Here is a 14,439-nt window from a genome sequence, read left to right as displayed (position 1 = left end):
TTGGCAATGTGCCTGTAATTACAATCCAATAAAATATTATTCTGCATAATGACTACTTTTGGTTTTGGTGTTTATTATTTAAATGTGTGAATATGTTTTATTTTGTATTTGATTGAAATGTTTGTATTGAAGTGACTGAGTCTGACCTGATACGTCCGGTGTGATTGGACGTCTCGTGCTGTTGGGAAATCGATGTCGCAACCTGTCTGAAGAGGAGGAGCGTCAACCGGAATACACTCAACTTCTACTTCCTATACACGCAGACGAACGGCGCTCACGGCCGCCTTTAACGGGTCTTTTATCGTGTTTGACACAGATTTGAAACCAGAAAGTGTCGCTGCTTCCGTCCGTTTGTCTAAACTTCAGTCTGTCTGTCTGACTGTCTCTCTGTCTGTTTCTCACTTCTCTGTTTTGGTTCCTGTAGCGACACATGACAACATTATTTTATTAGTTAAACTAATTAAAAGTTAAACTAATTCATATGCGGCTTTAACCGGGGTTCGTTACCGCTCAGCTAGAAGACTACCCGGACAACGGCGGAGCCGGCGCCGCTACTCCTGGAGATTTACAGCGGCCACCGAGCCCTGACACGGGGCCGTTAATCATCAGAGCCCCGCTGCTGCCGGTGCTAACCGAGAGAGACAGTGTGTGTGTGTCAGTGAGAGAGAGAAAGAGAGAGAGACGGCAGCAGTAAACGCGTAAAGACCCGGGATATCCCGATCCTCCAACCTGGACCCGCCCACCAGCTGTATAACCTCCACCGGTCGATCCCGAACCGGCTAACAGCGGGCAGACCTTCGAGACCTGCTGCCAATGTAAGTCAACCTGCTGCCGTCTTTTATTCTCTAATTAAATCGTTTTGACCATGGAGTCTGGCACGGCCCGTGTTGTTGTGGTAGTCATGATGATTGTGACAACCGGAGGCACTTCTGTGGTTGAAACCGCTTTGAACACGGACCCCGAGGACCGAACACCCACAACGTGTTTTTCGCATAGATTCCTGCGTGAGGAACTGCCATTGAAAAACCTCCGACTTTACAGTTTTCTCTGTTATTGTCACCAGTATTACAAACTGGGAGAACGGCTACACGTTGCGGTCAATCCGTTGGAAGTACTCTATGTTTCGGTTTATACACACGCTGCGCTCAAATCAACAGGGTAACAACTTCAGTCAATCCAATATTCACAAATCCACCACGACGGACGCTTAGTCACCAAAAAGTTTACTTCTGTTGGAGGAAAGTGTTGCTTGCGTTGCGATTTATAAGCAGAATGGACAATAATAATATGATTTGTAAGAGCTCTTCAAATTTGTAAACATATTTGGTTCAGTTTGTTGAGATGATGAAGGCATTTTGAAATGAACACTTTTGAAGGTAGAATCTTCCCCACACAAGGCAGGCTGGCTGTTCAGCAGTCGATCCAGTCTGATAATCAGATTATTGTCAATCGCATCCGTTTCAGTATTCTGCAGGGATCAGCAGAAACACAGGAACGCTGCAGTCAGCCATCATCATCACCATCATCATCATCATCGTCGCCATCATCATCAACCGTGCATCACATATTGCAGTGATGGAAAAATAAATTTCTACTAAAGGTGTTTCTATTCTTCATCAGATGGGGACATTCAGATATTCAGAGTCCTAAATCCCCCTCGGACCACCAGGATGCTCAACCCTCCTGGTTTTATTAGTTTCTTTCCCACTGTGAAACCGACGGAAACATTCACAACCAGCAGAGAGTGAACACGTTGGTGATTTCACGTTCGTACATGTAAAACTGAATGTGAACCACTGGACGGAGCTGGAACCAGCCTCAGCACCACATTTATGATCAGAAATAATAATCTAGGAGAAATACATTTAAAAATGATAATGGAAATTCCCCACGATCATCTTATTGTCAGTGTTTTTGATGGGGACCTGTGATATAAGTCCTATTATCTTGCATCCTTCACTGTGTTTGTAAATGTGAAAGGTGTTTTTTAGTGCAGGAGAAACTGCTGAGTGTTTTTTTGTTTTATGTGAAGCAGCTCCTGCAAATGACTGATGAACTACCCAGAATCCTCTGGGGCAAGGGGCTGGGGTAGTTATTATCATCTGTGTACCTGTAGCATATTACATGCTTAAATAAACACACACACACACACACACACACACACACATGGGAGGAGTTATTGAGCTACATTTGTCCAGCAGTGTGCGTCCGTGCATGTTTGTTTTGCGTGTGCATGTGTTTTGCGTGTGCATGTGTGGTGTGCGTGTGTGTGTGTGTGCATGTGTGTGTGTGCTGTGCGTGTGTGTGTGTTTTGCGTGTGCATGTGTGGTGTGCGTGTGTGTGCGTGTGTGTGCATGTGTGTGTGTGCTGTGTGTGTGTGTGCATGCGTGTGTGCGTGTGCATGTGTGTGTGCTGTGTGTGTGTGTGTGCTGTGTGTGTGTGTGTGCTGTGTGTGTGTGCGTGTGTGTGTGTGCGTGTGTGTGTGTGCGCGTGTGTGTGTGTGTGTGTGTGCGTGTGTGTGCATGTGTGTGTACTGTGTGTGTGTGCGTGCGTGTGTGTGTGCTGTGTGTGTGTGTGCGTGTGTGTATGTGTGTGTGTGTGATGGATGCTGTTGTGCAGCAGCTCTGGTTCTGTATGTCCCTCCTGGGATCCACTAGCTGATCCTCCAGCGTGACACGTTGTCTCTCCGTCTGTCTCTTCCAACTTCCCTTCACCTCCCCTAGATGTTTCTTTGGAAATACTGAAATGTGTGAGACGATTTGAGACACTGTGAGATGATGTGAGACACTGTAAGACAATGTGAGACACTGAGATGATGTGAGACGATGTGAGACACTGAGACGATGTGAGACACTGAGACGATGTGAGACAATGTGAGACACTGAGATGATGTGAGAGTCTGAGACGATGTGAGACACTGAGATGATGTGAGAGTCTGAGACGATGTGAGACACTGAGATGATGTGAGAGTCTGAGACGCTGTGAGACACTGAGACGATGTGAGACACTATGAGACACTGAGATGATGTGAGACACTGAGACGATGTGAGACACTGAGATGATGTGAGACACTGAGACGATGTGAGACACTGAGATGATGTGAGACACTAAGATGATGTGAGACACTGAAACGAGGTCTGCTGTCTGTCTCATCTGGACTGTTTTGATATTTCCATTCAGGAGATTATGGCGACTCTAGTTTATTGCGACAAACTGTTTGTGTAATACAACTTCCTGTTGGCTCTTCCTTCGGTCGGTCACACCGTTCAGAGAAGTTCTTCTGCAGCAGGAAGCTCAACGCGTCTCGGAGTCATCGTCTCATTAATTTCTTAACGTCGTGGTTAACGTGATAAAGATGACGTTGCATCATACCATAAACCTCCGATCTGAGCAGAAAATGAGCGTACATTCACTAACATGCAGCTGCCGTGTTTTCAGAGGAACAAGGAAATGTTGATGCAACTGGGGGCCTGTACTAGGAAGCAGAATTTGTGCTTAGCGAGGTAACTTGAGCGTTAACTCTGGGTTTTCCGTCCTACTGGTTCACTTCTTACCGGGGTAGATCGCCATGGTAACTTACGCTGCAGAGCTAACCTGCTCCGGAGCAGGTTATGTTCCTGATAAGAGATCAACGTGGAGAAAAAACACCACCTACTGACCAATCAGCTATCTTGGTAAATAAAATAAGGAAGCTCGGTGGATCAGGTCTCTGAGGAGAACTAGTGTGTTCAGAGACCGGCAAAACCCGTTTGCTTTCCCTGACGGTGTTTTATATGAGAGATCCAGATTCTCATCGGATGGCATGACTTCTGTGTGTCAGCGTACAGCCTACTGACCACTTTGAATTATGTTTTTATATGTATTTATCTGCTTCCAAGTCTGTTTTGCAGCTGGAAGAATGAGGCTGATATTGTCATACACCACGCAATACATCTCAGCAAAACTTTTGTTTAAAGGTTTTTTTTTTCAGCTTTTTATTGCGGGAGGACATCTTGAGAGTTAAAGGGGCGAGAGAGGGACGACGTGATTTAAAAAAGCAAAACGCAGGACGGATTCAAACCTCGGACCGCTACAGGAAGCCTCAGTACATGGGGTGGTAACTCTACCACTTGTGGCCTTATGATGGGCAGTCATATTATACGACTATTAATACTATTAATACGGCAAGTTTTTGCCAGCTGTCCTTTCTGCATTTGGCAGATGAAACTGTTGCTTTTTGCTTGTATTATATGTTTAACTTCTTCGTATTTCTGTAAGATTATGGTTCACTCCTTGTACGTGAAATACGCCGCTCTGCTGCCATAGACTGATCCATGTTTGTGATTGGTCAAATGCTGCAAACCCCGCCTCTTTCATGTGCACGCGCTCATAGCTGGACAGGTAAACCCTGGGTTGACTTAACGAGTTGATAACCAGCTTCGTATGACCGCTTATCTCCGATTGCCTTTGTTAGGGTTACTTAAGCTGGATCTCTGAAAGATACCCTGGGTATGTTGAACTCGCTTCGTAGTACAGGCTCCGGGAACACTCACACCTGCATGAAGGAGAATGATTCAAAACGTTGTCCTGTAATATCCAGGACTCAACTTGCCATTCCAAAAAATCAATGTCAAAATAAAATCCAAGTTTATGTGAAAAAAAAAAAAATGCACACCAATAGAAAAATAAGTACATACAAATTGTTTATTCATTTAAATAATTAAATTAAAAAATAATTTTGTATTAATCATTTTGGATTATTTTACAATGAATTATTTTCTTGTTTATTGTGATTTCTATTTAGTTTGGTTTTTAAATATCTTTATTATTATTATTATTATTATTATTATTATTATTATTATTATTATTATTATTATCATTATTATTATTATAGCATAATGTGTCAAAATGTGGATTCTGGCCAGATATTTGTAGATAAAACCTTAAAAGTAGTTTTTTGCTGAAACGTTTGGCCAAGAACAGACATCCCGTAACTGTGAATCACCAACTGCTGGTATCTCCGAACAAAGAGAAGATCTTTATGATAAACAATATATATATATATATATATATATATATATATATATATTTGTTTTCTTGTACTTCTTCATCTATAAGTTTTCTTCTATTAAGGGGAGACACTCCAGACAAAACAAACAAACTTTTTAGGTTCAGTTAATGCCTCATTAACATATTTAAACATAACATTTAATTAAAAAAAAGTAACTGTCTTCATATAAGTAATCAACTGGAGATTAACACATTAATCCATCAATAATCATAGTACTGTAATATTGATTAGTCTTAATGAGCACTTTTACTTTCAGAGCTTGAACTATAATTTGATGCTGATACTTTTATAATTTTACTCAAGTAACAATTTAAATTTTCACTACAAAGTATATCTTCACTGTGGTATTAGTACTTTTACTTAAGGTGTAAAAGATGTGAGTTCCACTGCTCTCATCCACTGCTATTCTCCTTCTCTGCAGGGCGACCTTCGTCTACACCCTCCTCAACCTCCTCTTCATCGTGGTGGGCGGGATCACACCAGCTGTCAGCCAGGCCAGAGACGCGTCAGGTAGGCGACGGCTGAGACAGCCGCATTGTGATTGGTGCTCATTAGAGGACACGGCTCAACGACACCAGTTCTTTTTAGCTTTTTCCTTTCTTTAATATAATATAAAATAGAGTAAACAAAGAGATGCACCTTCAAAACATTCCGATGCAAAACACTTAATAATAAGGATAACAATATATGGAAGAATACATTAAAAACAAATAAATCAAAGAAAAAAAACAGCTCACCCACGAGAAGCACAAAAGAGCAAAGGCTGAGATATGAATGTGGACAGTGTTTCTCTTCATTTTGAACAAAAAACCGCAGTCGTCAAAATTCCACATGAACCAAGTGTGGCAGTAGAGGAGTCCAGGGATAGGACCATAGCGGATAATATCACGATATAAGACACAATAAGTTGCACAAAAATACATTGTTCACTGTAAAACCCGATAAGTTAATATAACTCCAAAAATTCGGTGAAACAGATTACAATTTTAAGTTCACTTACTCAATTATATAAGTTACACAAAACACTCTAAATTAAGTAGTTCTAACTAGGTTATCTAAGATGCACAAAATTAATTTTATAAGTTAAACAAACCTTATAAAGTAAGTAGTCCTAACTAGGTTATTTTAAGTGATACAAACTTAAATGTGTAAGTTACACAAACATTCCTGATCAAGTACTTTTCACTTGGTATTTAGTTTTAGCACTACAAATTAAGTCAAGTAGTAAACTTAAATATTGTATTAGGGTACTTACATTTTTTTTTTAAACAGATAACATAATTTTTTTTAAGTTCAAAGAAATGGCCTCCTGAGAAGTGGACAATTCAGACAAAATCCTCAGTGCATGCTCAACAGGATAGACATTATATCACTGAACTAATCACTTCGGCACATAAAACACTTATCCACAAAACTTCAAACAGTGACATCAGTGTAATCATGTAACAGAGTATTTCAAAAATAGTTCAAGACCTAAAAAAACTGGCCTGGGGAAAGTCTTTCTTAAAGCATCACATTTAGAAATGGACAATGATAAAAAAAAAATCTTCTGTTGCTCAACTCAACATGGCCTATGAACACCGTAGTTGAATAACAAAGATATGGGTATTGCAGTATACACAGTGGCAAAATGTTTTCCATACACATCCATACCATAAAAACCCTGCATAAAACATTTAAAGTTGAACAGTAATACTTCTCAACACATCTATAAGATGTTAAAAAAACAAATAAAAAAACAAACCGACTCCTGCCATAGTTATGCCAAAATGATAGTAGCACATATGAATATGAAAAGTCAAGTAAAAAAAAAAGGACCAAAGTTGTTAGCTTTGTTCACATGTTAAGATTACTCCACTTCCATCAGGTCATTTTTAAGGCTCAGCACCCTGGGTTTCAACTTCCCATCTTCCAGGCCCATCAAGACTTTCTGGGTAAAGTCAAATGTGTTGGCCAAGTCCTTTGGGTAACTTAGATGCAAGGCATAAATCAGTGCAATAAGCATGACAAATGCATCAGCAAATGTGGGGAAATCCATAACTATGTTACCCTCAAGCACAACCGCAGTCCTCTCTGGGCAGAAGAATGTGGCATCTGATGAATTGGCACTGACCAACAGGAGCCCGACCGGTAGGTTGTCAATGTTTGGTTCATCAGACTGTGACACCTGAAGACAAGAAGAGAACTGTTAACCCAGATTGGCAAAGCTTTCTCAAGAATCTGTTTGCTGAAAAACGCATCAGTGATATATCAGATGACATTAAAAGAGAACCCTAAAAAAAAGCAATCACTTTTGATGAATGTAATTTGTTTTAGAGGTCAAATGTGTATGTCCATAAAAAATATAATTGAAAACTCATGTTTATCTTCAATGTTGCTTCAAGTTCAGCATTTAGCATAATGCAAAAAAAATGGTGCTTTCAAATCAATTTTCCCCATCACAGCAACAACGAATCATCTACAATTTGTAGTCTCAATTGCTCAAGGCTTGCACCATCTTCACCATCTTCACTTTTCACTATTTTTCCAACCATACCATCCTGTCCGAGATCCTGGCTCTTTAAAGGAGTCATCACCTGGTTTTATACGTATCCAGCCCCCCTTGGATCGCTTTGGATCAATTCGTAAAACTTATTAGAAAAAAAAAAAAAAATTTAATCAAACATTGAGCTTGTTCTGACCCTTTTTCGTACCGCGATTTTATCACGCGAGATTACGCGCGAGGTTTTGACTGGTCCGGATGTGCATTGTATAATATGTAATGAGGCGCGCGTTGATTCGCCGCAGGAAGGACAGAGCCGGGGGGGCTTGCCTGCATGCAGACTCCAAAACATAATGGCGGCGCTTCGGCGATTTCAGGTAGCGGACGGGGCGGGGTTGGGTGGTGAAAGAGGGGTGGGCTTATGCAAGTAGCCGCCACGGTGACGTCACCGAAGGCGCAGAATCAAAATCTCGTGCTTTAGGAATGCACACCCTTGTGTGCTATTCCTGTTCGGAAAAAGAGCAGAAGCGAAAAAACGGCGCCACTTTCAAACTCCAGCCTTTCAGGCAAGTTTCAACTGAGGTCAAACACAGATATGCATGTTTTAACAAGAGAAATTGCGATTTCCAGGTGATGACTCCTTTAAGACAAGGATGCTTCGAGACAAGGGCTTCGGCTACCAGTGAAAAGTCATTATCATTGGGGAATGCTTTGAAGCTATGCATTTTGACTGCTATGGTCTCAAGTATGTCATGCTTTTGTCCCCTAGATAACTTAAGAGTTTTCTCTGTAACATTTCCATCACCAAGTATGAGTTCTACCTCATAGGAAAAAACGGGCACTGGAAAAACATCAGGCCATCTCTCAGTCCTGTCTGGAGTCATGGCATGGGGCAATATTATTGTGTCATCTGATGCTACTGAACTGGCATCACTCTCAGACCTAAGAACTTTTAGTACAGCCTTCTGTGGAAGCTCGTCAATGTCTACAAGGGAACATAACTGCCCGTCAAAGTCTGGATCTTGGTATGATAGGCTAAAGTCAAAGTCTAGCTTAAACTTTTCTTTTATCGTTGTTTTTAGCTCATCCACAGATTCTGGGCTTGAAGATAAAGTCATCTTCCTGACATCGTCCATGGAGGTATGGACATTAAGTAGGAAATTTTGAGCTGCCATGTCCTATGCAAGAGAATGAATAAATGAAGAACAATCATTGGGATTTGTTCAAAACAAATTCAGTAATTTTAGATGAAAAATAGTATTGCTTCGAATTAAGTATCATTAACCTCAAATGCAAACAGTTAATCAGTCTTTCTAGCTTGTCATGTTTGGCAGAGTCACTAATGGCACATTGATTGTGATATTACATCCGTGTTAACTTTCTTCACGACGCTCAATGTGACTACAGGTCCCCACAAAAACATGTCAATCCTCTACATCTCTGATAGAAATACATCTTTTTTGTGTCAATATCAAATGCCCATCAATATGGTATGCTGGGAGACTTAATGGGCCCTAGTTTCGTGGCGCAGCGCAGGGCGGCGCAGGGTGACGGAGCCGGCGCAATGCAATTTTCGACCCGCGCAGCCTTGCGCACGGTCAGTTTGGCAGTTTGGTGGATCGCCTGCGCCAAGATGGGTGTGGCGGCGCAGCAGGGGGAGGCGTCACAGATTCAGCTTGGCGTAGCGGAAGTTTCGTGGCAAAAAGCCTCGCCGAGACTGCGCTGAAAGCTCGCCAGCTCCAACCTGGTCTACTTTCGGCGCAAGGCGCAAGGCGTAAATAAAGTCCATTCATTCAATGCGAATCACAGCTGGCGGAGTGGAAGTTTGGCTGACTGCGCGCAGTGCGCACACGTCACCGAGACCTCACAGGCAGGTTTCCACAGTTCCAGGCACATTTAAATGCAATAAATAATCACAACAAACACTATTTAATGCAACTAATTGAATCAACACGTGAATTTATATCTATATAGATTGTCCCGTCACATCTGACGTCAGCTCAAAGGCGGATGGCACGCGTAACGGAAATTCAGCCTCTCTGACCAAAACATCTCCCTCTCTCTCTCCTGTTTTTTATAATATCGACATTGTTATTATTATGATACGCGCGCACAGCGCGTGATGCGCGTGGTGGGAGAGGCGGCGCTGCTTCTGTCATCGGGTTGTCAAGTGACGGAACTTGCACTGAACCTCCCCTAACGCATTAAAGGTGAGGAGAGGAGCTCATTTGATTGGTGAAGATCTGAATCGGCTGTATTAATCCCAGTCCACGCCTCGTCTCCTCCTCGTCTCCCACTCACGCCTTCTTCTCCTCCCTCTTTCCCACTTGCGCGGGTGGGAGTGACGGGAGGTGTGCCTGCGCGAGCCTACGTGGTGCACGAAACTTGCAAAGTCCAGGCGGACACACCCCGTCAGCGCGGCGCAGGTGCGCTGAAAGCTGACTGCGCCTGGTCTACGAAACTAGGGCCCAATGTGTCATTAAGCTGTGACAGCTGATGCACAGAGAAGTTATCTGACAATGTCAATTTAAATGACCTTAAATGACTGTACAAGCACTCGTAGCTCCTGCAAAGAAAGGAAACAGAATTATTGACGAGCAGTATGTGCTCAATCCTGCTGAATTTTGGAAGTCCTCCAGTGTGGCCTGCAGAAACAAACATTCCATTTGCGTACTCTGTGCCATTAATGGAGACCTTTGATGTACTGTATATATTTTGGCTATCTGTATTTGTCTCTATGAAGTATTTTGCCACTTGAGGCAGTGTGGAAACTTGGACAGAGGTGACACTTGAGGCTTGTGTATGGGGTCTGAAAAGTGATGGCGCACTAGGGTTGCACGGTATACCGGTACTAATTTGGTACCGGGGTACTGAGGCATTTAAAACGGTACTATATTGCATTGGGACGGGGCCGGTACTTGCAGCGCCGCCGGTACTTGCAGCGCCGCCGGCAGCGCCCGCAACAGCGCAGCGAACTTGCCACGTGACGTCACCGCGTTATAGCTAGAGCTGAGAGGACGTGAGCCGGACCTTGGGGAGAAAAAAAGAAAAAAAAAAAGCAAGCCGGAAGAAACAGCTAGCAAACGAGCGAGCAGCGTGGACAACAAACGAAGCAGGAGGAAAGCTTGGGGAGAGAGAGAGAGGGAGAGACGAGCACGGAGAGGAGAATGGCTGCTGCACCCGTCACCGCGCCGCAACTTGTGGCGAAACCAGGGGCGCGAAGTGCAATATGGCAGTACTTTGGCCTTGAAACAAATGAGCAAGGCGAGGCAATTAACGCCGATGCATCACTATGTAACAGTGTTTGAAAACGTGCTTGGCTAAGGGTGGAAACACCTCCAACTTAGCAAAACATCTCAAGGACAAGCAGCCAGACCTGCACACTGAGCTCAGGGAACTGAGCTCAGGGAACGCTCAGGGTTATTTACTCATGAAAAAAAGCCACATTCAGTGCTAAAAGCAAGCGCCACCCCCCTTCACTCTTAACAAAAGTAGCTCTGGAAGAAAGCTTATTTATATCATTATATTTATATTATATTATTATATTTATGTTTTCACAGTGATTTTTAAACTTTTTGCCATACATGTACATGCTGTAAAATGCATGCATGATCTTTATAAAGTATGTATATGTAAAAGTTTGTTAACTTTTACATATACATTTAGCCATTTAATATGTTATAAAGACTAGTAACATAACATTCAAAGACATTGGTCCTACTTAAGACAGGCTATATCTAATGAAAATATTTTTAGGTTGTGTATCTCAACCTAATCAAGGTCTCAGCTTGTATGACAAATGTATCACCTTAATTTTATTTTTCACTGCAGAGGTCTGGTGCTTCTGGTCCGGATAGAGTGACCCCACCCAGTGCCCCCACTCAGAGGCAACCTACTCTTCGGGCTGTTTTTGAGCAGCATACAAAATATGCAAAAGACTCAAAAGATGCTAAAAGGCTGAACAGAGCAGTCGCCGAATACATCTGCATGGACCAAGTGCCAGTTTATACAGTTGAAAAGGCTGGGTTCAGAAACCTCATTCAGCAGCTAGACAAACGATACCTCCCCTCAAGGAATTTCTTCACGTACAACGAAATTCCAAAAATATATGAAGAGACAAGGTCAATAATTACTGCACAGCTGGCAGACAAACCATTCTTCTCCTGCACTACAGACATCTGGACAAGCAGAGCTGTGAGTTCCTACATGGCTGTAACTCTGCAGTTCATTACAGCATCCTGGGAAATGCAGTCCTGGTGCATGGGATGCTCTGCTTTGCAGTCTGACCACACAGCAGACACTCTGAAAGAGGTCCTGGAAGATGTCATCATGGACTCCTGGGGCCTTGATATGGCAAAAATGTCTGGAATCACAACAGACAATGCAACAAACAACCGCAAGGCATTTTCCAACCACCTCTGGATTCCCTGTTTTGGCCACAATTTGCATTTGGCAGTAAAAAAGGCTATAGAAATTGATCGTGTGGCGAGCTGTCTGTCCCGGCTATGTAAGACAGTGCCAGGCTTCTCAAGATCGAATAAAATGTCAAGGCAGCTGATGGAAAAACAAAATTCTTTAAAGCTACCACAACACAAGCTAATTCATGATTAGCCTACACGCTGGGGATCCACCTATGATATGGTGGAACGCTTTTGTGAGCAGCAGCAAGCAGTCTCTGCTGTTTTAGCTGATGACAGAAAAAAATGGTTTCTGATGCCGAAAGACACAGACATGACAACTTTGGAAACAGTGAGGGATGTCGTGGCTCCACTCAGTGATTTCACAGATGCCCTTAGTGGAGAGAAAGAAACAACTCTCTCATCAGTCCTGCCACTCCTGTGGAAAATTAAAGCCTGTCTGAAAGATGAGGGAAATGACAGTCCACTGGCACTGGAAATGACGAAGAAATGTAGAGAAGACTTTGAAAAGAGATATGATGAGCACAATATAAAGATGGCACTGAACATCTGCACCTACCTAGACCCCAGATTTAAAAGCACATTTGTTGCAATGGAAGAAGAAGTTAAAGAGGAACTGCTCCTAAAAGCTCACACAGTTCTGCTTCCAGAGGAGCAGAGAGCAGAGCAACAAGAAGACTCAGGCTCGGAGCACCAACCAGCAGGTGCTGTAGCAAAAAAAAAAAGAAGTGATCTAAAAAGCCTGCTCTGCACCATCACCTCCGAAAAGAAGGGAGCAGACAGTTCAACAGGACAAGATTCATCCACACTGACAACACCTAAAGACAAACTAAACCGTGAAATGACTGACTATGAACAGTTAAGAGATGTAAGTGCTGCACTGGACCCCCTAGCCTGGTGGGGTCAACATGAGGCTGATCTTCCCATCCTGGCTCAGTTTGCACAACAATATATGTGCATTCCAGCATCAAGCTGTGCATCAGAACGTGTCTTCAGCACATCTGGAAATATCTGTAGTCCAAGGCGTTCTAGATTGAGTGAGGAACACCTAGACATTTTGGTTTTCTTGGCCAAGAATCTCTACAAGCAGGGCTGTAAACTAACTTTTTGGCTCACCTGCCAAGGGGACCGGTAGATGAAATAATCTACCGGCCAAGTACATTTTTTACCGGCCAAATAATAAATTGCCTCTTTTTGTTGCATATACATCTGTTTCAGTACTTTTCGTTAAGATAACAGTATTATAGAGCAGTACATGCTTAGAAAAGAGGCCAACGTATTATTTAGAAATACATTTTAATATTATTAATTGAATTTCATTCATTTCATCTCAAACATTGCAAATTGAAAACAGTGACAAAGGAAACACTCATTAATTAATCATCAGAACTACAGATGGGACCAATCCGATCCAGTATGCATCTCTAATCAGAACTCCTCATCACTGTCTTCAGCAGACACCATCTCAGACACCCTCTTTGCACCACCATCCATATAGTCAGGCCGTCTGCTTCTAACTGAGCTCTCGTGCCACAGCATCATAGCTGTGCTCGGATCAAAGTCTTTTATGTCTGGGGAGCAGAGTTGAAGAATCAGAAGATCTGACAGAGTGTCAGACAGAAGGCTGGACCTCCAATCACTTTTCACCATCTTCATGGTGCTAAAACCCCTTTCACAGTCCGCAGTGGAGGCAGGAAGGGACAGGACCAGGTCGATGACAGCCAGCAGGTCAGGGCAGGAGTGCTGATGGCTCCTGTTCACAGTGGCCCAGGACACGTGTGGGTGTGACAGGAACTGTGGCTCTTGGTACATCAAGGACTTCAAGACAGTCCACTGGTCCATCACATTCTCAGCATGGATGCCACAGGTCTCCAGCACAGGCCTGAAGTGGTTCACCAGTGTCTCCACTTCAGTGTCACCAAAATCTAGAAGAGTTGTACACATAGGTCTACATTACAACAAGCATAATGCATGTTTTATTTCTCAAAATTAAAATATAATCATCATGACCCTGAACTTAAGTGCTGTAGTACTTAATTTAAAAACACCTGCTGCTGCATCTCCTGACTCTGGCCAGTTGGCAAAGCTGACGAGCTTAGTGGCACACAGCACACCTACACTGACATCCTGGAACCTGTTGGTCATACTCTCGACTAGCCTGTCAAGCAGTTTAACCCGTGAGGCGACGAGGGTCTGGCTGTCACTGCTTGTCAGTGAAATTCCCTCATAGCTGTTGTTGTTGTCTCTCATAGCTTTTGTCACTGCCTGCATGGGCCCTTCTCTGGTGGAAAAAAAAGGCAAATTTTTACTATCCTATCAGAATAAACCTTTACAACACATTCACACATTCTACCCCTCTCTTGTTGGAATCATTGTACAACACATTCACACATTCTACCCCTCTCTTGTTGGAATCATTGTTATTAATAAAGTTCAGAGTCAGTTATTTCCTATTACTTCTTAAATGACCATACCTGGTTTTATACTTC

General features: G+C 42.8%; 1 protein-coding gene across 2 annotated transcripts in view; it reads left to right on the top strand.

Moving 5' to 3' along the window:
* The first annotated feature begins 264 nt into the window (after positions 1 to 264).
* Positions 265 to 14,439, top strand: part of il1rap (interleukin 1 receptor accessory protein) — a 47,503-nt gene continuing 33,328 nt past the window's right edge. The window contains exons 1-2 of one of the 2 annotated variants that reach the window (XM_084019947.1): positions 265 to 815; positions 5,472 to 5,560. In XM_084019947.1, coding sequence (XP_083876073.1) covers positions 814 to 815; positions 5,472 to 5,560 — 91 coding nt within the window. In that variant the 5' untranslated portion in view covers positions 265 to 813. The remainder of the gene's footprint in view (positions 816 to 5,471; positions 5,561 to 14,439) is intronic. The other variant, XM_084019948.1, reaches the window with a different exon arrangement.

The sequence above is a fragment of the Eutrigla gurnardus genome, assembly GCF_963514095.1.
Source record: "Eutrigla gurnardus genome assembly, chromosome: 10".
Lineage (NCBI taxonomy): Eukaryota > Metazoa > Chordata > Actinopteri > Perciformes > Triglidae > Eutrigla > Eutrigla gurnardus.
Note: the sequence above shows the minus strand (reverse complement) of the source record. Positions and strands in the feature narration are given on the sequence as shown.